At 37.2% G+C, this 25,084-nt stretch overlaps 1 protein-coding gene across 5 annotated transcripts in view; it reads right to left on the bottom strand.

The window, feature by feature from the left end:
- The window catches only part of RAPGEF6 (Rap guanine nucleotide exchange factor 6), a 163,861-nt gene extending 139,039 nt beyond the window's left edge, over positions 1-24,822 (bottom strand). For all 5 annotated transcript variants that reach the window (XM_025168498.2, XM_088133741.1, XM_007420950.3 and 2 more), the window contains exon 1: positions 24,053-24,822. In XM_025168498.2, coding sequence (XP_025024266.1) covers positions 24,053-24,121 — 69 coding nt within the window. In that variant the 5' untranslated portion in view covers positions 24,122-24,822. The remainder of the gene's footprint in view (positions 1-24,052) is intronic.
- Between the last annotated feature and the right edge of the window lie 262 nt (positions 24,823-25,084).

The raw sequence follows: 25,084 nt of genomic DNA, 5'->3' as shown, positions 1-25,084 counted from the left end.
TAGAAATGCATACATTTTTAGATTTATTCATAACAAGTTAGATAGTTGAAAGAACTTTAACTTTTATCCCATTCCCCAAAAGTAGCAGATGAAGTGAAGAAAAAGCTTGCCAGGACCATTTGCAGGTGTTCAGGTTATAAGGACACATCTGTTTCTAATGTTTACTAGCATACTGACAGAACCAACAACTTTCAAACTGTCAAAGACTCCAGCATTACAGCCCTTAGGTCATGGCCCTAAATATGAATGAGGGCCCCACATCTTATTTGCAGTTCTCTAAAACACCTGAAAACCATACCACCTGAATTTGGCACAAAAATTGCCAGCATTGATGAAATGTAGCCAGTTTGCCACTGAATTTCAATGGGACACTTTTATAAGGTTTGGGGGTCATTTGGGGATTTTAAAGGATGAAAAAAGGAGCAGTATGCCTCCCAAAAGCTCCCTATCCTTATTCTAAGCCAGTGGTTCCCAACCTTTCCTATGCCCCACACGCCTAGGAAATGTTTGATTAATGTTCGCACCCCTTACAAAAGTAAGATCACATTTGAAGATGAAGAAGTCTAATTTCTAATGAGGGTGAACAAATTGAACTTTTAAAAAATAAGCTTTTAACTCAGTGCATAAAATTGTCGCACCCCCTGAAATTCCATTTCACACCCCTTGCAGGTGTCGGCACTCCACGTTGAGAACCTCTGTTCTAAACCCAAGACAATCCCCAAAAGGGAAAAAAAGGGGTGGAGGTGGAGGGAAAGGACATTTCATTACACTCTTCCTGTAATGTCACAAGTATAGTAGTAGTAGATTTTTACCAATTAGTCAAAAGACCGTATGTCACATCAAAAATCCTGTGTCAGGCCCATAGTTAAGTATTTTCCTGTCTTAAATGACCTTTTGGTCTTGACCACCCATGTTAGGGATTTAGTGCTTATAAGCAACTCTATATCACTTTGAGCACGGATATACAAGACTCTCTTGCTTGAAGATTTCCTTGGCCTGGTGTCAGAGGAGAATGTGATGGACCCTAATTTTAAAAAGCTGGTTTTTCCAAATGGAGGGCAGAGACATGCTAGCTGTTCTTCTAGGCAAAGTTTGGATAATCTACCAGAATCAACTTGTAGGGTCCTCCACCAATAATTAAAGACTTGTATATAATGCATGCCTAATTCGTTACTGACTGCAGGGGCTGAAGTCTTATCACTTCCCAACATGCGTCTTAATAGCTCTGGTTTTGTACAAATAGGGGGGCTTTCTAATAGCCCCACAGCACTGCCCCACAGGTTAGTACGGGGCAATTTTTGCCTTATAAATTTTAGTATAGGAGACAAAGTACCAGTGTAGTAATAACTGAGTAGTTTTACTAACATATTAGAGTTTATGAAGTAGTCTATCCATGTTCCTGTGTCAATAAAAACCAAGACTAAGTATGAAAAGAATATAACTTGTTCTATAGGCTCCCCATCTAAATACCTATTATATTTTACATGTCTCTTGCCAAATACTACCACTTTGGACTTGGCTTTATTAATTTTCAACAAATTCAAAGCACAATAAGCAGACAGTTTTCAAAGTAGTATTCTTAGGCCAACTTGAGAATATGCCATGTATCAGCATATAAAAGAATGTTAATAGTGTTATTAGAAATATTAGGCATATTGTCAGCCCTTCAAGGTAGTCCAGACCAGGAAACCAAATCATGAATACTAATACTACTTTTATTGTAAGGTTACAGTAACAGAATCTTGTAAGTCTGAAAGCACTTCTCCCACTACCTCTTACGTTCCAGAGAACTAGGGAGGCTCAATTCTGAGACGTTTACTGAAATTACTCTCCTGCTTTGGACTGAGCTTTCATTTATCTGTCTAGGCCACCACTCTTCTTCCTGTCTTTCAAGGTTATTCTCAAAGCCCATTACACATATGTATATCAGGAGAAAAAAGGAATCCTGAGATGTCATTGGCACAGAGATTTAAGAGCACTGGGGCCAAGATGCACTCTTGTTTAATCACTTTGTAAGTGGGTATGTTCTGTTACACCCTGTATGCACTTTCAGGTAGGTGTTTGTATAAAGGGTGTTAACCACATATAAGAGTCTAGGTTCCATATTTAGCCCATCCAGTTTCTTCCAGAGAACATCTCTGTTACTGAATCAAATGCCACACTGAAAGGATGCAAAGAGCTGTTTGTTATCAGGTACACAATTTACTATAAGGTGATATTTCCATCCCACTGGAATACAACCAGTGTATTTCTATATATGTAATGGAATGTGAGACTGATGTTGGAAGACAGGGGGAAGAGATGCTGCCTAGGGAACGATCAGATAAAGGGGGAGAAGCCTGCAACTGAGTAACAGGCAGAGAAACAAACTTAGAAAGGATCCGCCCTAACTGATAATAATAGGGACGGCGGGAGACTTGTACTTTCAGACTTTCAAGTTTCTGTTAATGTAGCCTAACAATAAAGTAGAAGTCGCTCATCTGCTCGTGTTTCCTGTCTGGTTTACCTGGGAGGGCTGACAATATATGGAAACAGCCCTGCCAGCAAAGAGCACAAAATCAATATAAGTCCTAAAGTGTTCTGGAGACAGAAGATCTTGCTCAGGCAACTTGTTGGCTTTCAAAGTCTGGATATGTTAGTTTCCATTCCAGAAATTGGTAGCCATTGAAGGAGCTTGTCAAAAGTAAAGAATTTGGTGGTCTGTGGCACTGCAAGTCCCTGGTCAGGGTTGTTCAATAGATTAGTATAGAAACTGAGGCTGGATTGGAGAACTCAAAGAGGAACTTAATATACATTCCCTCAGTATGGCAGATACAATGTTTCAGAAAATAACTGAATTGAATCCCTTTGCTGACATTTCTAGGTCTGTCCAAATTTTGACCATATGATAGATCTTTTTAACAGATAATAATTTATTGTAATAATTAATAATTGCATCTGAGTTTTAGCACCTCAGCATGATTTTGTATAGTATGGTGCCTCTGCAAGTAATGTCAACATGCTCCCTCCAGATAGTGGGCGAACAAAATGCAACTCCCGATCTAAGGAAAAAATTCCACCCCGGCTTTAAAACAAATCATTTTCTTTGATCATTGTGAATGAGGATTTTAATCTATATTCCATTTATTTTATTTATTATTAAACTTGTATGCCGCCCATCTCCCCCAACAGGTGACTCTGGGTGGCTCCATACCATATAAATGAATCTAAGTAAAAAAAATCTAATATTCCATATTAAAATATAGGACAAAAGCTATTCAAAAGGGGCTACAGAAAAATCAGAAAATGTTATTTTATGAATAAAACATTTTTTTTATTTTTTAGATTGCTTCCCTTCACTCAATTCAGAGATTAACTTCCTTCACTTCCTACTAAGGCCCAGTTGTAAAAATAAACAGTTGTTCAAAAGTAGGTGCAGGCAAATAGTTGTAAATGTATTTTCTCTGCACCTACTTTTGAATAAGAAGTGCTTAACATCTAAGGCCATTTTGATATAACCTCTCCTTCTGCATGACAAGCCACAAATTGTTATCACCAAGAAATGCAGCACAATATCCAAGAGAGTTTTGGGAAGAAAATTCTACAAAAATGAACTACAAAGGATTCAAAATATATTTTAAAATAAAGCAGATGTCCTTAGTCAATATGAAAATAATTACTATAATAATATACTAGCAAATGTCAAATTTGACAGATGGACAATGTACCAATTGGACCAGTTATGCAAAATTCCCATCCATGCAGATCTGCAAATAATTATAAATAGTCTGGACCAAAGTTTTTATTCTGTTTAATGAATGACTCTGTATACCCTGCATTCATATTATACATTAATAAGAATGTCAGGCTAGAATAACAATATTCATCTAATTTATATTCCCATGAAATACTGTAGTACACATAGTTATAAGATTTAAATTATACTTTTTGGGAAATGTTTATAATACTCTACAAAGGAAATGGAAAGTAACCAACAATGTATTATCTTCCCAATGGTGATAAGCTTCCAAGCTAATAGGCCACAGTCTGTAGTGTAATTCTTGGTAGTTCACAGGCAACTTTGAGAACAGACCCCTTTTACCTCCGAAGATGCCAGCCACAGTTGCTGTCAAAATGTCAGGATACCAAAGAGTCAGACCCCAGCCTATTAGCGTGGAAGCGCATTGCCACTGGATTGACACTGGCCATGAAATCCTGTACTGATGTACTATATTATCTTGCTGAAATAAAGAAAACTGAGTAGCCATTAAAAGAGGAATAATTGATATCAGCCAACTCCTCCAAATGAACAGAACATCTGAAAATTAAATGCAGAAATCATTTAACATTACAGGAGGTACTTCACCAACTTGTTTTTGAGTCGGTTTAATAGACAGAAATGTTCAGATCATAGAAGAAAAATAAAAGCAAAGTATATTATAATAAGATAACAAAATCAAAGCTGAAAATACATTGCATCACTCAATTATATTGCTACTGCAAAATTAATATAAGCATCTGAATCTTCAAAACAACGCAACTTCTTCAGTTGTTGCAATAAAGCAAGCACATGGCTTTAATCTTTTTGCCTGTGGGCGTATTTGAAAAAAAATATGCAGGTGCCATTGCAAAATAGCTGCTGTGGTAAAGATAACTAGTCACAAAATATAGGAAATACCACCCACTTACTTTGTTGTATATGCCCTCTTTTCTTGCTTGTTCTTCATTTTTCTTTCTGGTCACGTAATTTTCTCTCTCTGCTGTTCTTATTTTGTAATGGCCTACCCTCTTTCTTGGGCTACTTTTACTCATAGATTCTCAAGTTCCCACCAGTAGTGGAGGATCGCTTAAGGCATAACACCCTCTGCCTAGTGTATCCTTGCCTAAAATTTGGAGGAACAACAAGAGCATGGGTAGAAGGTCTCCTATGGTGTTATAGCACCTACAAGCATTATTGGAGAATATTGGTTTGTACTTTTGAGAGACATACAGACAGACATACAGACAGACAGACATATAAGTCTACATCACTAAAAGCGGGGGGGGGGGGACAGGATAAATGGCAATTATTCAATGAAGAAATTAAATATGAGGGTTAAATGAAAAGTAATGCCACCACCTCCATATGTTTAGTTAAAATAGGGATATTTTAATAAATGAAACAGGAAAATAATCCTTGAAATTAGCTCTTTTGTTATCTACATTTACTTCCCTACATAATCACCACTATTCACCAGAGATTTCTGCCAATGATGGACAAACTTCTTAAAGCTGTCACAAAAGAACTCCATACTTTGTCTCTTCGACCAAATCATGTTGCAGCAACATTTCCTTCTTATGCTTCCAAACTCTATTTAAATTTTGTTTCAAAGTTTGAGTGTTGCATATGTAGCAATCTGAGTTCACAGTAGTGCCAGGTTCAAGGAAATCCATGTGAATTACACCACCTGTGTCCCAAAAAACTGTAACCAAGAGTTTTCCTGCTGAAACCAGTGTTCTGATTTGTTTTAATGATATTCCACAGACTGATGCTTCCTTTCTGAGTCATAAAAAGCCCATGTTTTGTCAGCTATCACAATCCTATGAAGAAATTCCTTACCTTCATTCTTATAGGGTGACAACAACTGCTGGAAAATTTCAAGTACTTAAACTTTCATCTCTGCCATCAACATGCAAGTAACCCATTTTGTACAAACCTAACATTGAAGAACAGCAACATCTGACCCACACATTACTGTGAAATACCCAGCTTGGCAGCAAGTTCCCTTTAAATAATCTGCCGACTGTCCTTAATTAGTTCACAACCTTTCTCATGTTAAACTCATCAACTGTTTGTCATAGGTCATCCACTTCATTCTTGATTACACAAATCTGTTTCTCCCAGTTCACCATCTTTACATTGTTTGGCCCAGTGATGCACAGTGCTCAGGTTGACACAGTCATCACCATAAACATTAAAATCATCATAAATAACTTGGACTCAGTGATGAAATTTCAATTGGAAAGACTCCTTTAGCAGTCAAAAATTCAATCATGGCATTTGACATCAGTACTGCCATCTGTTGGTGACTTAAACATTGGAGGCATAACTTTTAATTCAACCTTCACATATTATAGTGACTAAAATAAATATATCAAGAAAGAACAGGCAAAGATCCATATAGTAACATTAAGTGTGTGTGTGTGTGTGTGTGTGTGTGTATAAAGTTAACTAAATTGTTAAGCTTTTCATTACATCTAGACCATGAAGCAACATACTGTATTATCATCTTCTCATTTTTACAATACAGATACTTTTCAAAAATAGATAATGAACTCATATCCTGAATCCATTCCTTAAAATCAAGAAAGTAATTTTCTTTCCCATTACATAAAATTATCCTCTTTGCTATATCTCTGGCTCAACAGAACCAAAGTTCTTCATGAAATTAATTATATTAAGGAATTCAATATCACATAGAGATCCTTATCTTTAATTTTTCCCCAAAATTATATTAACATAAATTGTAATTTGAAGCCATAATAGAACAAGACCAAATCATGAGAGTTAAGAAAACTTCAAAGTTTGCTACTTTATACTGCCAGGAATGAATCACAAGTTAACCTATTTCAGTATCATCTGTCCCCTACTCCTTATGAATAAAGTTAGATAAAAGGCTTTCTTCTGCATTTAATTAATAAGACTTGTCATTCTATCTTCATCATAGGCAATGAAGTCAACTTGTTACAACTAAAACAGAGTTTAACCATAGTTCAGATTCCTAATATAAAGCATGAATGATAAAAATTGAAAGTGGAAGTTTTTGTCCTCCTCTTCGAAACAATTGGAGACAGGGAGAAAGAGAAGTTGTATGACAACTACAGCTCATTTTCATCATGATAAATCATGATTACCATGATACTGAAACTAAGAGGCATGAAAGAAATAAACCAAAAAAAAACAAGGTAAATCAAAATGAACTACAAAGAGATTAAAGAAGGAAAAGATCATATATGTATTTCTGGCTGTGGTTGTGAATAATTCAAAAATTATTCAGAAGTACTCTAGACCTCAAACAAGATAGGCTCCTTTAACAAATAACAGAGAGGTGCTGCACAAGATCCAAACCAGTTCTTTCAAAAGATGTTTGAAGTTTGCACAACCTAATCTGGATGCAAGCATAAGATACACATCTGCATAACAGATCTATTAACTTTAACTATTACATAAAGTTAGCAGCATTATTAAAAAATCACGGATACTCACTGTAAGATGACTGCTATATACTAATCTGCCAATACCAATACATCAATTTAATAACAAAAACTTTTAAGTAAGGTGAATTTACAGATGATGACAACTATAATGGACTACAAATTTCAATTCCTACAGACCTATATGATGACAACCAGGGTCTTTGGAAGATTATGGCCTAGAATGCAAGAGGAGTAACCATAAAATATAAGACTTAACAAATGAAATGAAAGGAAGAAAAGTAGATATTTTGTGCATCTGCGAAACTAAAAGAAAGGAGAAGGATGTAACTGATCTGAATGAAGGTGGTCTGGCCTCATGGAGTGGATGAACATTTGTAGGGAAGAGGAGATATAGGTTTAACAATGCATGAAAGAGCTAAATATTTGTCAGAAAGTACGGACTGATGTCAACTAGATTGTGTAGGTGCATATGCAAGTAGGAAAAGATCATGGAATGCAGCTTTTTACAGCTTTTGGGGGGGGGTGTAATGATATTTGGATAATGTCATGTGAGACAACAAATACATGTTGATATTTCAATAGCTTGTTTTTTTTTAAAGTGTAGCCATTACTTATAAACATGCAAAACAGTTTTAATTTCTTTTGGTTTGCTAGTTGCATCACTTATTCTGTCAGCCCTATTCATTATTGACCTGATAATTGATCTCCTCTGAGGTGCAGTACTAAGGTAAGTGTCTTCTTTCTGTATTTGTTGCAGTTTAGATGTCCAACACTGGCACTCTTGGATGTTCTACTGAAATAAAGTAAATACCAATACTTGCATACTACATTCCACTGAACAATGATAATGGAAGAATCTTAATGAGTTTTGAGAAAAACTGTACAAACTTTAAAATGAATGTGATCCTGGGGAAAAAAATATCCTCCTAGGTGACATAAATGGCTGGGGAAAAAAATGAGAGTATAGACAAAGTAATTGAAGATCCAAGAATGAATTATCTGCCTATAAGCTGAGTGAATAAATAAAATATAAATAATAGGCATTGGTTTCAAATATTTTGTTTAAGTACAAGATTGACTGAATTAGTGAAGAATACAAGTGTGATAAGTTTTTACTGTGGGACAGACCATTATTTGGTACAGATAGTCCTCAGATTATGACCATTTATTTAGCAACTGTTCAAACTTACGATGGCATTGAACTAATAGTACTTGTATTTTACAAGTACATTAACTGAGATCTCCCAGCAGCATTTTCAGCTTCAGAGACATCTAATTTATCAGAATCAATTACTAAATCCTATGAGACAAAAAGCCTATACTTAATTTTTTTATAAAGTGATAATCAATTTGATAGGCAAATGTTAACAACTGAATGGAATAAGGAATTAGAGACCCATCACAACAATGGGAAACTGTTTCAACCTCAAAATCAAACATTTCAACTCATTTTAGATTATGGCTTACTCCCCCCCCACAAAAAAAATATTTTGAACTTATTCAACCCCACTGTGTTTATATACAAAACGAATGAGTAAATAATTGTGTCATTAGATATGCAATGAGAATAATGGGTTACACATTTTTTATCCATAAAAAATAAAGTTTTTATGTTTGGGGAAAATAATTACATATATTCATCTGCTATTTAAATTAATTTTATATTAAAATCAGAAGGGGTCTGATAGCGTAATTTCATTTGTAATGTGTTAAAAATCCACTGTTAATTGGTAATAATTAACCTGTCTCACATATAACCTGCACCTATGTAACCAACCTGTCTTTTCCTCTCTTCTCCCCCCACCTCATTCCAATTTAAACCCTACACCAGTGTAGCCACTCCATTATCTCTCAAGGGACCTTATGCCTTTTTAAAAAAATCTGTAGTCTGAAAAAGTGCTACCAGTCTCTTATTTTTTGCCACTACAGACTAATATGGCTCTCCACCTACAATATCCAGTGAAGAAAGTACATGTCATCATATTCCCTTCCTACAGATACTTTAAAAAATAAGATAATGTATGTTCCAAAACCAAGATAATTCTATTATATTTTTCTACATGAGAAGCAGCAGCATATACTCAAAAGTTTAAATGCCCAAGCAGCTGATGCAGTAGCTTCTCTTTAACTTGAATACGGATTAATTTAAAAGTAGATATTAAAGGGCTTGTGCACTGTGACAATAGAAGACTGAAATTTGGTCATGTTTCTACCTGCTGAATGTAATTACTTTTGAAGTTCATAGTGTTGTATCTGCTCCGTCATTTTAACCGCATTATTCAATTCTGTAAGCTATTGAGAAAAGTTTGAAATTATTTAAATTTCAAGAATATGAGTATAATTTATTGAACTGTATTTATTCTTCTTTATCAATTTATGGTGGAGAAAAAAGACTTCTAAATAAACTGCAGTTAAGTGTTAAGAACAATAAAATTCTTTGGCTTTTTGTTGAAATTAACTGATTCTAGTTAATAAAGTCTAGAGACAATAAGAACATGAGCAGGAAAAGTTCAAAATGCATTAAAACAAGAGAGATAAATATAATTAAGATTTAACAAAACTGAGACATAAACTCAGTAGAGTAGACAGAAGCATGACTATTAGGAAGTATGTCATGATTACAGCACACTGTTGAGAAGGGAAGTAGGATCACCTTCCCCGGAGAGTTTTTGTTTTCAATTGAAAGAACATTTAAGGATGACTTACATTAAAAACAGTATTAACAGAGCTTAACTTAATATAATTGTAGGGTATTATTATTATATTAATATTAACAATCATCATCATCATCATCCCCCAGTAAGGCACTATCTTGATATGTTATGGGGCTTGCATGCTGCGAGGAAGATGACAGTTATGCCAGAGTTTCAACCATACTGGACAGGTCTCATCAGAGAAGCCAGATGAAGAGTGTCTCTCCCATAAACAATGTGGTGAGACGTAATTTACAGAAACCCAAACCAGAACAAGTCAACAAGGACCATGCTAATTCCTGAACATCTGGTGACAAGTAGGCTACAGGACTCAGGACTGTTGGCTGAGCAACCAGGGCCAGCAGCTGCAGAACTACTGGAAAAAAAACTTGTTTAACTGTCGCAAATATACAAAGACTGAAAACAAAGAAATAATGATCTGCTATCACAAATCAAGTTCAATGAGAAGAGGATATCTTTAAAAAATGCACCGCTTCTGGAAAGAACAACATCCAGAATCAGAAATAACAGAACAGAGACTAGCAGATCTATGTCAATTTATAATATGAAATAAAGTATTCACAGAAGTAGAATTGGAATAACAGCAAAGGTCTACCCAGAGCAAAGAAACTGAAGCCTTGCCAGAAGTAGCTCAGAGAGTAGAGCCTTCTCCTCAGAAAGAACAAAGCCCTCTAACAAAAAAAAACAAGAGGAATGGAAACAAAGAATAACTGAGCATCTAGAGTAGCACAAAAACAACAGAATAAGGTTGCCTACATTGAAGCTTGTTACAAAGAAACAGCTAGCACAAGTATTAAACAATGCCAATACTGTAATATTGCATGGTTTTTGGCTGAAACATCTGACTGCTCTGCACCCATTCATTGCCAAGCAGTTTAACAACATACTGGGGGGGGGGGGTGAAATTGAAATTTAGTCAACTGTGGAGTCCTTGGGGTTCTCTGAGCTTGGTTCTTTTCTTGCAAATGTTTCATTACCCGGCTAGGTAACATCTTCAGTACTAATCTTAACTTCTGGCAAAACCTATCTGATAATGAAAGATCCAGCAAAAGGGACAGCATCAGGCAACTACAGGCCAATTACCTGGTTACCAACAACTTTCAAATTGCTAACTGGTGTGGTACCTGAGGCAGTCCAACATCTAGCTGAAAACAAGCTATTTCCATCTGAGCAGAAAGGAAACCGCCCAAACAGCAGAGGGACAAAAGATCAGCTCCTAATTGACAAGATGATTTTGGAAAACTGTAAGAGAAGGAAGACCAACGTGAATGTAGCTTGGATTGATTACAAGAAGGCATTTGACTCCCTGCCACATGACTGGATAATCAAGTGCCTAGAAATAACAGGAGTCAGTGGAAACATCAGAAGCTTTGTACAAAGATCAATGGTATAATGGAAGACACAGCTGCTGGTCAATGGTGACAGACCAGGAGAGGTTGACATCAAGAGAGGAATCTTTCAAGGAGACTCACCATCACCATTACTGTTTGTCATTGCATTGATTCCTCTGTCAACAATACTGAACAAGTCAGGCCGTGGCTATCAAACATCAAAAACATCTGCCAGGTTATCCCACCTCCTTTACATGGACGATCTGAAGCTATATGGAAAAACACCATCTGAAATGGAATCATTGCTCAACACTGCCCAAATATACAGCAAATATATTGCAATGGAGTTTGAACTAGACAAACGTGCCACTCTGACCATCAACAGGGGAAAAATTGTGAAAACTGAAGGAATCAAGATGCCCAATGGAAATAACATCAAGAGTGGATGAAGAAGATCACTACAAATACCTGGGCATCCTTCAGGCTGACATCAAGCACACTGAAGTCAAGAAGAAGGTTAGCAGTCAATACATCATGAGAGTGAAGAAGATCTTAAAGTCCAAACTCAGTGGAGGAAATACCATCAAGGCAATTAACTCCTGGGCAAGTCTAGTCATTAGATATACAGCTGGAATAGTGGACTGGACTCAAGCTGAACTAAAAGTCCTGGATAGGAAGACCAGAAAAATAATGACAGTGAATCATGCTCTTCATCCACACAGCGACATTGACAGACTCTACTTACCAAGGAGCACAGGTGGGCGTAGAATGTTACAAGTACACCAGACAACTGAAGAAGAAAAAAGGGCATTGGGAGAATATCTAAAGGATAGTGAAGAAGATGCACTGAAGCTAGTACACCATGAAGGCTTACTGAATACCAAAAAAACCAAACTGGCCTATAAGAAAGACCAAATGAAGAATATAAAAGAGACATGGCAAGGCAAAGTATTATATGGCCAGTACACAAAAAAACTAGCAGGCAAAGCAGATAGCAAGACCTGGCAATGGCTAAGAGCAAGAAAGTTGAAGAAAAAGACAGAGGGGCTAATTCTGGCTGCACAAGACCAAGCCTTAAGAGCAAATACATATAAAGCCAGAATTGAGAAGACAGCAACAGCAAATGCCACCTCTGCAAAGAAGTTCAAGAAACAGTGGGCCACCCAGTTAGTTGCTGTAAGAAAATTGCACAGACTGACTACAAACAACAGCAAGACAAAATAGCAACAATGGTTCATTGGAATATCTGCAAGAAATACCATTTGCCTGCAAGCAAGAACTGGTGGGACCACAAAACAGACAAAGTAATAGAAAATGAAAAAGCTAAAGCGCTCTGGGATTTTAGAATTCAAACAGACAAGCACCTGCCACACAACACCCCAGTCTTAACAATTGTTGATAAGAAAGACAAAAAAGTCTGGATAGTGGACATTGCAATAGCCGAAGACAGCAGAATAGAAAAGAAAGAATTGAAGAAAATCACAAAATATAAAGACATACAAATAGAAGTAGAACGACTATGGCAAAAGAAAGCAAAGATAGTACCAATAGTAATAGGTGCAATCCCAAAACATCTGGAGCATCACTTGAACACCACTGGCATTGACAAAATCACCATCAGCCAATCGCAAAAGGCAGCTTTACTTGGAACAGCTTATATCCTGCTATGATACCTTTAACACCATCAAACAACAGCATCTGCCTATCCCAGGTCCTTGGGAAGGACTCAATAGGTGGATAAAAATGCCAAATCCAATCTAAACATCTGGCTGACTGTGCGAACAACCATCATCATCATCATCATCATTATTATTATTAATATAGAACATTGATTTTTATATTAAAAGATGTGCCAAATTTTATTTAAAGAAGAAAAGAAGCATTCTCAAAGCTATTAAGCCACTGCAGAAAATGTATAGGAATCCAATGAATAAAAAGCTTATATAAGAGCATACTAACAGTAGGTAGGATGTACAGTAAATCCTAGAATATTTCAGACTAAAAGTTTTAATTTAAAAATATGATAGATTCCCCCCCCCCCAACATTCAAGAGGGCTACAGATAAAAATATTTACTACTAAATATATTAAAACAATTTAAATTAAAACAAATGTGATAACCCATTTTCAAAACTCCTTTTTAGGTCTTTTTAAACACTAACGAAAATATCAGTCCTCTCAACGCAAAGGAACATATTCAGAGACTTGGGGCAACTTCAGAGAAGCTGGACCTTAAATAATTGCTAGGCAAACCTGCAGCTTCTGTAAGCAAAACTCCAGAAATGACCTCAACAAGGTTCCTTGCCCTCCAGAGCATTTTTCTGGGGAGACATCAGACACTGTCCTCCAAATCAACTCCTCCATTCATAAGGTAGCAGGATAGAAACATGACCCCAAAAAAGGAGCATGCAAACCATGCCCTTTCTTGCGTTCCAATGTCAGACACAAGTATGTAATTCACTGAGCTGCACTGTGACTTTATGACATGCTTCATCGCTACCATCACCACCCAAGCCTGTGTATGTAAAATCAACTGCAATCCATCACACCTGAGAGGATTATTTTCATTAATGCATTCCATATTTCTGATAAAAAAAAGCCTCTACTGCTCTAGACATATACAAAGCTCATAAGCCAATTACTCAGAACATCTAATACACAGGGTTGTCATACATCAAATCAATGTTTCTTTCATTTTAACATTTACTGCCACAAGGTTACAGCAATTTTCTTAACCAAGCTGTGCCATAACTTACCAACTTCTCAGTCCCCATTAGTCATTGACTGTCATGGAAAGTAATTACACAAATATCAGTAAGTTTGATAACGAAGATCTTTTTTACTAATGGGTTATAGCAAAGTTCAGCAATAAAAGGCAATCATTTTGAATTTTCAAGTTATGTATTTTCCTTCACATTATGTGAAAAGGAGAAAAGCAACATCAGCGGTAGACATTTCAGTAGGTAGGTAGATTTATAAGTACTACATGTACAATTATGTTTTTCATGAGATACCTGAGGGATTAGTCACAAAATTATGTACCATAGCCTCAATACATACATCAAGTTCCTCTAGCAGAAGGCGTATCATATTCAAAAATCACTATTACCTAACATAATGTAGTTGTCCTAAAATGAACAAAAGACCAATATGAATATGTTTATAGACACACAAGGAAAAAAAATAGTAAAAGAACCCTATGCAGCAGTGCAGAGGAAATTCTTTTAAGGATATGACAACTTACTGATTCAGGTTTCCCAGATAACCTTTGTAACTCAAGGGGAAGCAGCAAGGCACAATTTTCACATACACACACAAATAGAAATAGCTATTTAGAAAACTTTGAAATTTATATCAAGCCATGCCAAAATTTAATAGAATTGTGACATTTTTAACCAGATACCTAGATATTTCCCATTCTCTTTGCATAGGTAAGTTATGAACATATTCAATAATGGGAAGATTTTTTAAAAAATTTATTTAAGAAAACAACAAGGGCTAAGCCCTTACTGTACCTACAAAATATATGGGAAAAAAGTTATTGGAAGCTTTGAAAAAAATCTACTTCAAATGCCAGTTATTTCTGGAAACAAGAAGCAGATGTTTTCTTCTGTTGGCTCAACTGTGCAACAGAACAACAGGCCTTTTGTTATGCTGTCAGCAAGAATGTTATTGCTGCCTTTTTTAAAAATGTCTATCATTAAAGAATCTGGTTGCGGGGTACACTGTGTAGTAAATGAGAATTAACAATAATGGTCTAAACAAAGAACAATTGCCATGTGAACTATTTCATTAATAGTCTTTAGGACAAAAGGACAAAAGAATCCTTCAAGTGCAACAAGCCAACAAATATATTTTAAAAGGATATAACAAAAATAAAGGTTTTAAAACCCAGGAAATCCCAGATTATATTGCACAATTTGAGTTTTATTCCCGCTAGACTGCTCCAAAAATTACACAGTTGAAAACTGCATTTCTTTTCTAAAATTTACAGAAAAAGAGGTTTACTTTTTGTTTGGTTTGTTCTTTCTTTAAAAGAACTACTTTAAAAACCCAATGCAAAATAATTTTTAGAATTCACCTAAATATCCACCCCCACACAAAAGAGAATATCCACAGCCCTCTGAAGAAATACTTCTTCATATTAGGATTTACATTTCTACTCATCAAGAAACGATCATGATACAACAAGGTTATTAAAGTTCACTGAGCATTTGTTTGCATGGGGAGGTGTAATTAATTTCTGTTACAGTAGTTCCAAACATCAAACTATTTTTTTTTAAATTTCCCTTAGTTAAAATTTCTACTACATCCCTGTCAACAAGGGTAGAAAGGATTCTGTGTCAAACATAACAAAAAGTTGTGGAATGAAGACTGTGTTCATGTATGGCAAATAATGGGAACTTAATGAACCTCAACTTTTAGAATCCAATTCCCCAAAGTCTCAACAAGTATAAGGCACAATGAAAGATAATGGAGTTATAGTTCAGCAACATCTCAAGAGTTGCTGAAGTAGATATTAAGGGGAATAATGATAATCTGTATAAAAAAATTACCTCTGATGATGAAAACGGGTATTCTTTGCATCTTGGCTTTGTTGTATCCTGCGTGTAATTCTCAAGTCTGTCTGCCTGTCTGTCTGTCTATCTGGCAATTCTATCTGGCAAGTTCCACAAGCTTATACTCCCTACTAAGCATGTTTGCCTATTTGTTTACTGAATTTCTACCTGCTGCAATTGAGGGTCTCTCAGCAATTCACACTAGTAAAGACACAGGAAAAATAAATGTCCACGGAAAAATTTAGAAAGTATAATCAAAACATAATTGCAATCATCCAACCTAGGCATCATCCATAACCATAGGCCCCCTAGAATTGCTTCAAGGAGGCTGTTCCATAGTATAGGCACTGCCCCAGAAAAGCAGTGCTTACAAACTTCTATTGTACATAACTTGTGGAAATAGGGCTTCACAATCAATTTTTCCAAGAATGCATGATTTAGCCAGGTGGATGGAGAAAGTGGCCCTGAAGTTATCTTGGTGCCAGAGATAAAGGGCTTTATTGATAATGGTCAGCACCTTGAACCGCACTTGCAAGCTGACTGAAGCCACTTTAGGGTTCAGAGCACAGATCTAATATGTGCATGTTGGCATGTTCCAGCCAATAAATGAGCCTTTGCATTCTGGACTAACTGAAGATTCTAGATGGTCTTCAAGAACAGCCCCATGTAGAGTACACTGCACTAATCCAAGCATGTAGGATTATGCCCTTTGAATACACCACAGTCCTGTGCATGCCTGTTGAAAATGAAGTCATATTCCACTTGAGGAATTTACTCCCAGTATACAGTGTTGCAGTCTCAAACTTCTGTTTTAATATGACTGCACCTATAAGCTATTTGTCTTTCAAACATCAATTATAATATTAAAATAGTAAAAATAATTCCCAAACAGATCTTTATGTGTTTTCCTTTTTAAATGTTTCACAGTGTTAGTCTCAGGAAAGGAAACTGCTTAAGATGACTAATAATTTGCAAAGTTGATGGGATATCCAATTGCTTCTGAAAGATACTGATCATCTGGACTCATTTCATCCAGGCTTTGGCCAAGACATGGTGCTAGAACTGTTTTGCTCACCTTGGTGGATGATCTATGTCAAAAACAGGATATGGGGGAGTGCTACCCTGCTATTTCTCCTGGACCTCTGAATAACTTTTGATACCATTAACCATAGTATTCTTGGTGGGATTAGCCCTTGAGATACACTGTTTTGAAATTATTCCCATTCATGCCATGCCCAGAAAGTAGTACTAGAGTTTACTATTTGTAACCTAGGCCACTGATCTATGGCAGCTATGTTAAGACCCCTTCTGCAACTGGTCAGATTTGGCAACAGTTAGCTATACCATAGTTATATCACATCTGGATTTCATCTCATCCTGAATAGTGCTTTAGGAAGTGTCAGGAAGTTGCAGTTCATGCAAAATAAAGCAGCTAGATCATAACATACTGTAGTCTGGATTCAGAAACTAATCAGGGCTGAGCATCATCTGCACTTGGATGGGAAACCAATTCCAAGACTGTAGTCTGGACTGGGAAGCTAAAAAATATTCCAGAAGGAACTAATGACAAACTATTTCCATATTCTTCCCAAGCACAGTATGCTGATATAGTCATCAGGAGATGAGCCTGACTTAAGGGCATCTTTAGTTTTAGACTGCTAATTAGTAGAAGGTACAGGGATCATATGATGCTTATATTGAAAGACTTTCACTGGTTGCCAGTTGCTTACTGCATACAGTTTAAGGCATTGCATTAACCTTTAAATCCCTAATCATTAAGCCTTACTGTTTAAGCAATCTCCTGTTATGAAACTGTCCAGTTATTATAACCTGCTGTTTGAATATGCCCTTGCTGCCAGAGGCCCATCTTTTTGGTACACAAAGGGGGGCTTTTCCTATAATGGTTCCAAGCTATGTAATGCACTCTATCTGGAGCTATGTTGACATTCTTGCCTTTTAGAAAATCTGTAAAGTCAAACTTCCTTCTCCTGGCTTTTAAGTATTAATTTTAGCATTAAGTGCGGTACTAATTTTAATCTGCATTTAACGTTTAATTTCTGTGTTTGTTTTCTTTTAAAATTGTTAACCTCCCCTTGAATAATAATATAGCAGGGTGATAGTTGCAACCTAAGCCTGCCAGAGCCTTTCTGAGAGCGCCATCCTGCCTGAGTTCTGGGGTCTCAGGATGTAGGGGGTTTTTTCCTTAGGTGAAAGAACTCCATCCAGAGCAGCTGGTTAAGCTGCCACCATCAGTTCCTGAAATTGGAAGATTTCCCCTTTATTGAAATCTCAGTCAGGAAGAAAAAAGATCCCCCTTCTTGTGGACTAAGTTTTTAAATCAGTGGCTCAAACTTTCCCTTTTTACCAGAGGTATCAGACTCATGCAGTCTTGGAGTCCACAGAGGTAGTACAAACCCAGCACTGGATTAATTATTTTAACAGTTGCAACAAAAGAAGAACTCAGGGAATAAAATAGTTGCATGAAGTTATAGAATGGCTAGATCAACATATAGAAAGCCAGTCTGGTGTAGTGGTTAAGGCACCAGGCTAGAACCTGGGAGATGGTGACTTCTAGTCCTAACCTAGGCACAAAGCCAGCTGGGTGACTTTGAGCCAGTCACTCTCTCTCATCCCCAGGAAGCAGGCAAGGGCAAGCCACTTCTGAAATCTTGCCAAGAAAACTACAAGGACTAGTCCAGGGAGTCGCCAGGAGACAAGACTGACTTGAAGGCTCCAAAATATACATACATACATACATACATACATAAAAATTGGAATCATTAATCTGCAACCGGCAAAACAAAGAAATGAAGGGACATAAAATGGGAGCAAAAATAAAATCACACAACTGAGGAAAGCAGCACTGAAAAAAAATCAAACATCCCTAATGTTGCTGCATATATTTTCTCTGCCAGCTTTACCTTACTAGCTTTCCCAAGGCTTCTGGGCAGAAGAGCTGAGTCCCAGGTCCAGATAGGAAATTTGATGTTTTCATCCTTGCTGCTTTTAGGACCTGCATCTATTCACACAGAAGAAAAAGAAACTTCTTGCTCCCTCTGACAGCCTAAACCATATCCCACTGCATCCCAGGACTCTGACTTTAAAGCTATAGCCACCACCTACCTTGTAGTACTCCAAATTCACTGGAGTCATTACTGACAATGACAGAACCTGAATTTTAACACAAATAAAAAAAATAAACAGAATAAGTCTCCCAAAGAACATTTAGACAAGCCTAGCAATTCAGTGCTGTAATAACTGGACAGCTGTTAACACTGGACAATTTTATGTATTTAAAAGAGAAATACCATCGTGCAGGCAATTTCATATACAGACATGAAAAATTTGACTACTTGAGAACAAGAATGTGTTAGTTTACAGAGTTTTCCTTATTAAATAGTTAGGAATGGGAATTGCACCAAAAAAAGTTTCTACAAAATAATGTTTAGAAGAACCCTGTATTGCCACGATGTCATAGATTATATAAAGATAAATAAGCCTGGGGTAGTTTAAGAGCACATCCAAAGCTCCACTATTTTCACTTCTTAATCCCTCCAAAGCAGTCGGAAATTGACCTGCAATTGATGTCACTGTTACTGCTCCTGAAACACAGGGAACATCCTGAAATCACCATAAGTCAAACACTACTCCCCCAGCTAACCAAGATGGGAGCACAAAATATTTATTCAATCAATATCCCACCCCTGAACTACAGCAGATCATAGAGAAATAAGCCTCACCTCTTCCCCACTTCACACAAAAAGGAAATAAAATAGATTGATACCAATCACCTTATGTTGCTATGATGATAAGCTCTGTAATAAAAATGGTTTGGGGGGAAGGAAAAATTACCAGCACCAAGACAGCAACTCTATTACCATTTAGCTGAGAGTAAAGTATTTCGGAATACACACGTGTGATTACAATCAAATAATTAAAATTTTCTATTCTTTCTATTTAAGCAACAGTATATTTCTAACAATTATGTACAGAACAATGCAAAGACCTATGTTTGCATTTAATTTGCTAATAGATTTTCCATAAATTACTAAGATTATGTGTAATTGCATAATAGCAAAAAAGGATTATCTATTGTGTCACAGGTATTCCAATGATTACATTTAAACTCTTATTGTATTCAGTTAAAACAATGGTCATTCCCGGCTGCTTTACATAGCTATCAGTTTTCTTACATTGTGCAAGTTTCTAGTCTTCCCTTTCTTTTCAGCAATGCTATTCAAGATACAGGACACAAATATCTTGTACGCATATGACTGAGCACACATATTCAAAAATGTGTTGAAGTATATGTACATTTAGATGCACAGCTCTGTGTATTTAGTTTAGTTGTTAGTATACCCAGACCAGCCATAAAGTGCAATTACAGACTAATAACTAATACTGTGGAAATTCTTTGAAATAAATCCTTCAGAACTATGGGAGCATCTAAAAATGAAATGAAATGGTTGTACATGCACATGCATGCAGGGACATCTGAGATTTGCTCCTGAAGCAGCAGCATGAGCTTGGAAAAGATGTAACCGCTTTAACCATCCTAAAAGAGGCAATTTATGCTCACTTCTGCATGTTACAAAGCACTTCTTCGAAGAATTTGAGCAACAATACTAATGACTAGCAAATTAAGCAACTATTAGTTCTTCTGAAAAGTGAGATGAGGGTAGAGAAGAAGTGGAAAAGCACAACCATTTCTGTATCAGCATTTTAATTTCTTTGGGGTTTTTCCATACTGTAGAATGGAGAAATTCTTTTCAGAAACCAAGTGATTAAGACAGACATCCAACATTGGTAAAATGGCTCTGCTCCTGATCAGATCATACATCAATGTTTTCACATCGAAAAACCCAAACTCTGAAATGATGCCTATTCAGCCACTCCAAAGTTGGGTAGGATACCAGCTGGAAAAAGAAAGGCCTGGGGTGTGCACCTTATTATTACAAGCAATAAGGCTATGCAAACCATTAAAAAGAGGCACTTTACAACACACAGGAACAGGCACATGTGAGAAAACTGACAACCACTTTTAACACAGCTGCCCCAAAGTCTTGCAAAAAATATAGCTGTTTTAACAATTAGAAGATGCCTTGTTCATACTTCTGCATATTAAAAAAACACCTATTTAAATGTCTATTTAGCTCTAACAAGGAAATATGACTACTGCCTCTTATAATTGAAACAACAAATTAATAAACTATGATTGCATGCTGCTCAAATCTCTTCCACCTGGTGCCTCCATTCACATGAGTGGGCAAACCAACCAAAAGGCCACATTGAAAGAACACTGAAACAATGTGATTCTGGGGTTATTTATTTATTTATGTGAACCTCCCATTTTGCCAGGTATCTCCCCTGGCAGTTTGATGTACGCAAGCATTCATGCTCCACAATAAAGAATTCAATATAAATATCCCCCAAAAACTCCCTATGGAATTATTTCTGCTGATGCTCAAGGAAGATATTCAGAACTTTCTGCCAGATTATGTCTGAAAAAGCATCAGCCCCACGCGCTTCTATACTTCTTCCCTGCTTGGGCTGATGCTGGGTAACAATGTTCCAAGTATTGCCACAATAAAAATCCTGGAGCTAGAAAGAGGGGAAATCAAGATATTCCCAACCACTGTCTGATATTTTAAAGTCAAGATAAAGACTTTTTGATCCTAACCTTACAACAGGCCAATGCTATATTCAGCAAGGCAAGTTTAATTGCTGAAGTCTGCCAAAAGCCTTTCAGACATCAGTTCTGATTAAGAAAAATAAACTACAGCCACTGCAGCATTTCCAGGGCTAAAACTAAGGCACACACAACTAAGCTTTGTAGTCCAGTTACATACTTATTTTTCAGAACAAAACTAGATGTAAAAGTTCTGTGACTGATTTGTTCGTGCATGCACATATGCACACACTCACATTAAGTGGCATAAAGATTCAGATTATAGAATGGCTTCCCTCCATAGCCATTTTTGCTCTATTTGAAAAAAACAACATATAAAAAGCAAGTAACTGCTTCACAAAAGTGGTTTTGATAGAAAATGATACAAGGAAAAGGAGTTTTAAAAACTCTCCCTCAACATATTCAGGATCTGGATCAACATTTTCTATTTCTTAAAATATATATTGGGACATCAATTCTGGTTTGATTCTCAGAGATATGTTCTACTGGGTTTAAGAATGATGAATCACAATGCATGTGACTGCTACTTACTAACATTGGTGGAATTACACTTTTATTTACACTAGGGAAGACATATTTTATAATCCTTTCCTTAAAAAACATTAACCATAATTCCATGAAATGGTGAGCATGTGTCAGAAATAAAGTATTCCCATTTGCTTCTCCCCACTCCTACTGCTCTTTATTATGAAATACCTAGTTTGTGTTAGATCAGAATTTCCTAGTACAATCTGACTTCTGTCAGTTAATTAACCCTAAACCAGTAACATATCTAGAAAAACAATTCAACAACTTTTAATGGCCCAAAGACTATCTTATATTATGCCATGATATCAGATAATTTTTGCAAAAGAATACACTTGAAGAGCAAGATATAGCTTACTGTTTTAATTCTGGATTTTAGAATTATAGCTGACTTGGTTCGATTTGTGTGTGTGTGTTTTTTAATACCTATATTCAGGCGTTTAGATTCCATCATTTCATGCAAATATATTTGTTCAAATTCTATAACATACATCCTCAAAATCCAGAATGATAAAATCAAAACAAGCAAGATTAATTAAATATATATCTTCTTCAATATTTCCAAAAAAGACTATTTAAGGCAGCAAGAAGCATTAAAAAGAAGGAATCTGATGTTAAGTTTTAAAATCAGAACAGTGAAGTATTAAGGACAGGGAAACATAGAAACATAGATATGGTTGTTTACTATGTTTCACCAGATTTTCAAAAAAGGATCTTATTCAGGATTCTTTGCTTACTGAGAACAGATGCTCCCCTGCTTCATTTGCAGCCAACTGTAACATGGTGCCAACGGAATCTTCCCATTCTGCTCTTTCTCTCTACTGCACATAATCTAAAACCCTAGTACAATTCAAAAGTTCAGAATTGTTAAGAAAAATATTCTACGAACAAAATGTGAAATCTTATTAGTAATTTGCCTATACAATTTACACTAAATGCAAATTTCTGCTGTTTCCCCATTAACCAAATCAGACTTGTTAATTTATATTAATCTACTTAGCAAACAATTTATACTGGCATAAGAAGACTTCAAAGCTATGGCCCAAAGGATAAAGCTTACAAGAGAAGATACAGGATTTTCTGAGTTCTTCAAGTAATATCAATGATAGAGTCTGACTTGGTAGGATAAATCTGACAGCAAATGTCCTCTCTGACCATCAGCCATCAAATTATGCTCATTCTAAGATTAGGAAATCACAACCCAGAAAATCCTAAAAGGGAGAGTGACAGGGTAACAAAGGCAGAATATGAGACCATTTTCATAGACTGCCCTCTCCAATACACACACCTAGAAAGTACAGATTACTTCAAGAGCTGGTCCAAATAAATTTACCATCCACTGCTTAGAAAGAGAAGGAAGAGCTTTGTTTTTGTTTTTTAAACAAAGTGGATGGAAAGATTCTGTGTCTTCATTCCTACCCTCTTGAGCACTGCAAATCAGAAGTAGCAACAAGACATTTAGATTGTTCTTACTGACTACAATCCTATATTCACTGACTCAGACAATATAGGAATGACTTCATATTCAAATATGCATTTCCTAGAATTGTTAAATGTCATTCAACATCAAATAATGCACATCCATCCTATGATATTGAAAGTCTAACTGATTCTTTTTCACATGCCACAAATGTAATGACTTTACATGCCTCATTTTTATAAAACTCACCAAAGGTCAAGAGTTTTTTTTTAAAAGACATCAGACACACTTCAAAAAAAACCACAATACTTGCAAAATGAGAAAAATTCTGCCTCTATACGAATGTGAATAAGGGACAGCATTACACAATAGTTTGCTACGTGAACAGCAGATTCATGGGTATGTTTGCCAAACTGTAGAACATACATGTAAGTACGTTTTATCCCATATATCAATTATAATCATGAACCCAGCAGCAGCACACACACACAGTCATGTGTTTTGTTACCTGTGATGATGTATGCACAAAGTCCATGGAGGTTCATATCTGGAAATAATAACTTTAAAAAAAAAACATGAAGCAGCAACAGACATAAAAGCAAAAACAACATTAAGGGAAAGGTTTAGAGAGTAAGTTACCTCTTGAGTTCTTTCAGATGGTTTCTTCCTCAAAGCTTGTTTAATCCTGGGATCTACAAGGGATGTCATCCTATTACTCTTGTTATCCAATTACAGAATTCTTCGGGGTTAGTTTATGAAAGCGAGCGAGGGAAAACAATACACTCGTTCGGAAGCGCGATTTTTTTCCCCTTCTTCTTTTTAAGTCCAGCTAAGCCCCTGAGTTATAATGACGTTGGTTTAAAGGGTTTTTTCTTTCTTTTTCTTCCTCCTTCTCCTTCTCCTTTCGTAACTAATCCCAAACAACTGGCAAACTCGAAGGTTTCACGAAGAGAGGGCCGTGGCCAGCCGAGGGAACTGGAGATCCAGCACCAGCCGCGCGTCCCGCCCGGGGTCGCTCTTCGGCAGCCGGGAGGACAGCGGCGGCTGCGGCTCCCCTGCTTTCTTGCTTACTCTCGAGGAGCGCCAAAGTCGCGCGTGCGGAACCCCCCTCGCTTTCCGTCCTCCCAAACTCGCCCGCTTCGCCACTACTCGGCGCGAGAAGCAGACTCCCTAACCGCAGCGTCCCAGCCGGCCACACTTGCAGGAAGTGCCTGCAAGTCCGGCCGGCTGGGACGGTGCGGCTGGAGAGCGAGAGGGAAAGAGGAAAATTAAAAACGCCGCCGGGCACCTCCTCAGGAGCCGAGAAACTCACCTCGCGGCAAGCCTCCCCGCACCCGAAAGGCGATCAAAGGCGCCCACCCACCGCCGGGCTCGCGGGAAGGAGCCCTGCCTCAGCTGGGGAGGGGGTGGCCGGGCAAAAGGGCGGGCGGCGCGGAGGGGGGGCGGTGGCAGGGGGCCACGTGACAAGACACAAGGCGCCCGCTGGCTGGCTAGGCCCAGGCTGCCATTCAGCCGAAGAGGGGAAGGCCGAGGGGAGCTCCGCCCCTTTCGCCAGGGCGGGGGGAAGGGGTATAAAAGCTCGGAGGCGCGAATAGCCAGGAGGGGCGTCGCCTCGGGGACGCTCGGGGTGGGATCGGCGAGCGCCTGGAGGGCCTGCCGCCAGCGAGCCGG

This window comes from Python bivittatus, unplaced genomic scaffold (genome assembly GCF_059951505.1).
Source record: "Python bivittatus isolate LINGU-HERP-01145 unplaced genomic scaffold, Pbiv_v1 ctg000080_np1212, whole genome shotgun sequence".
NCBI classification, from domain to species: Eukaryota; Metazoa; Chordata; class Lepidosauria; order Squamata; family Pythonidae; genus Python; species Python bivittatus.
This window is presented reverse-complemented; position numbering and strand designations above follow the sequence as displayed.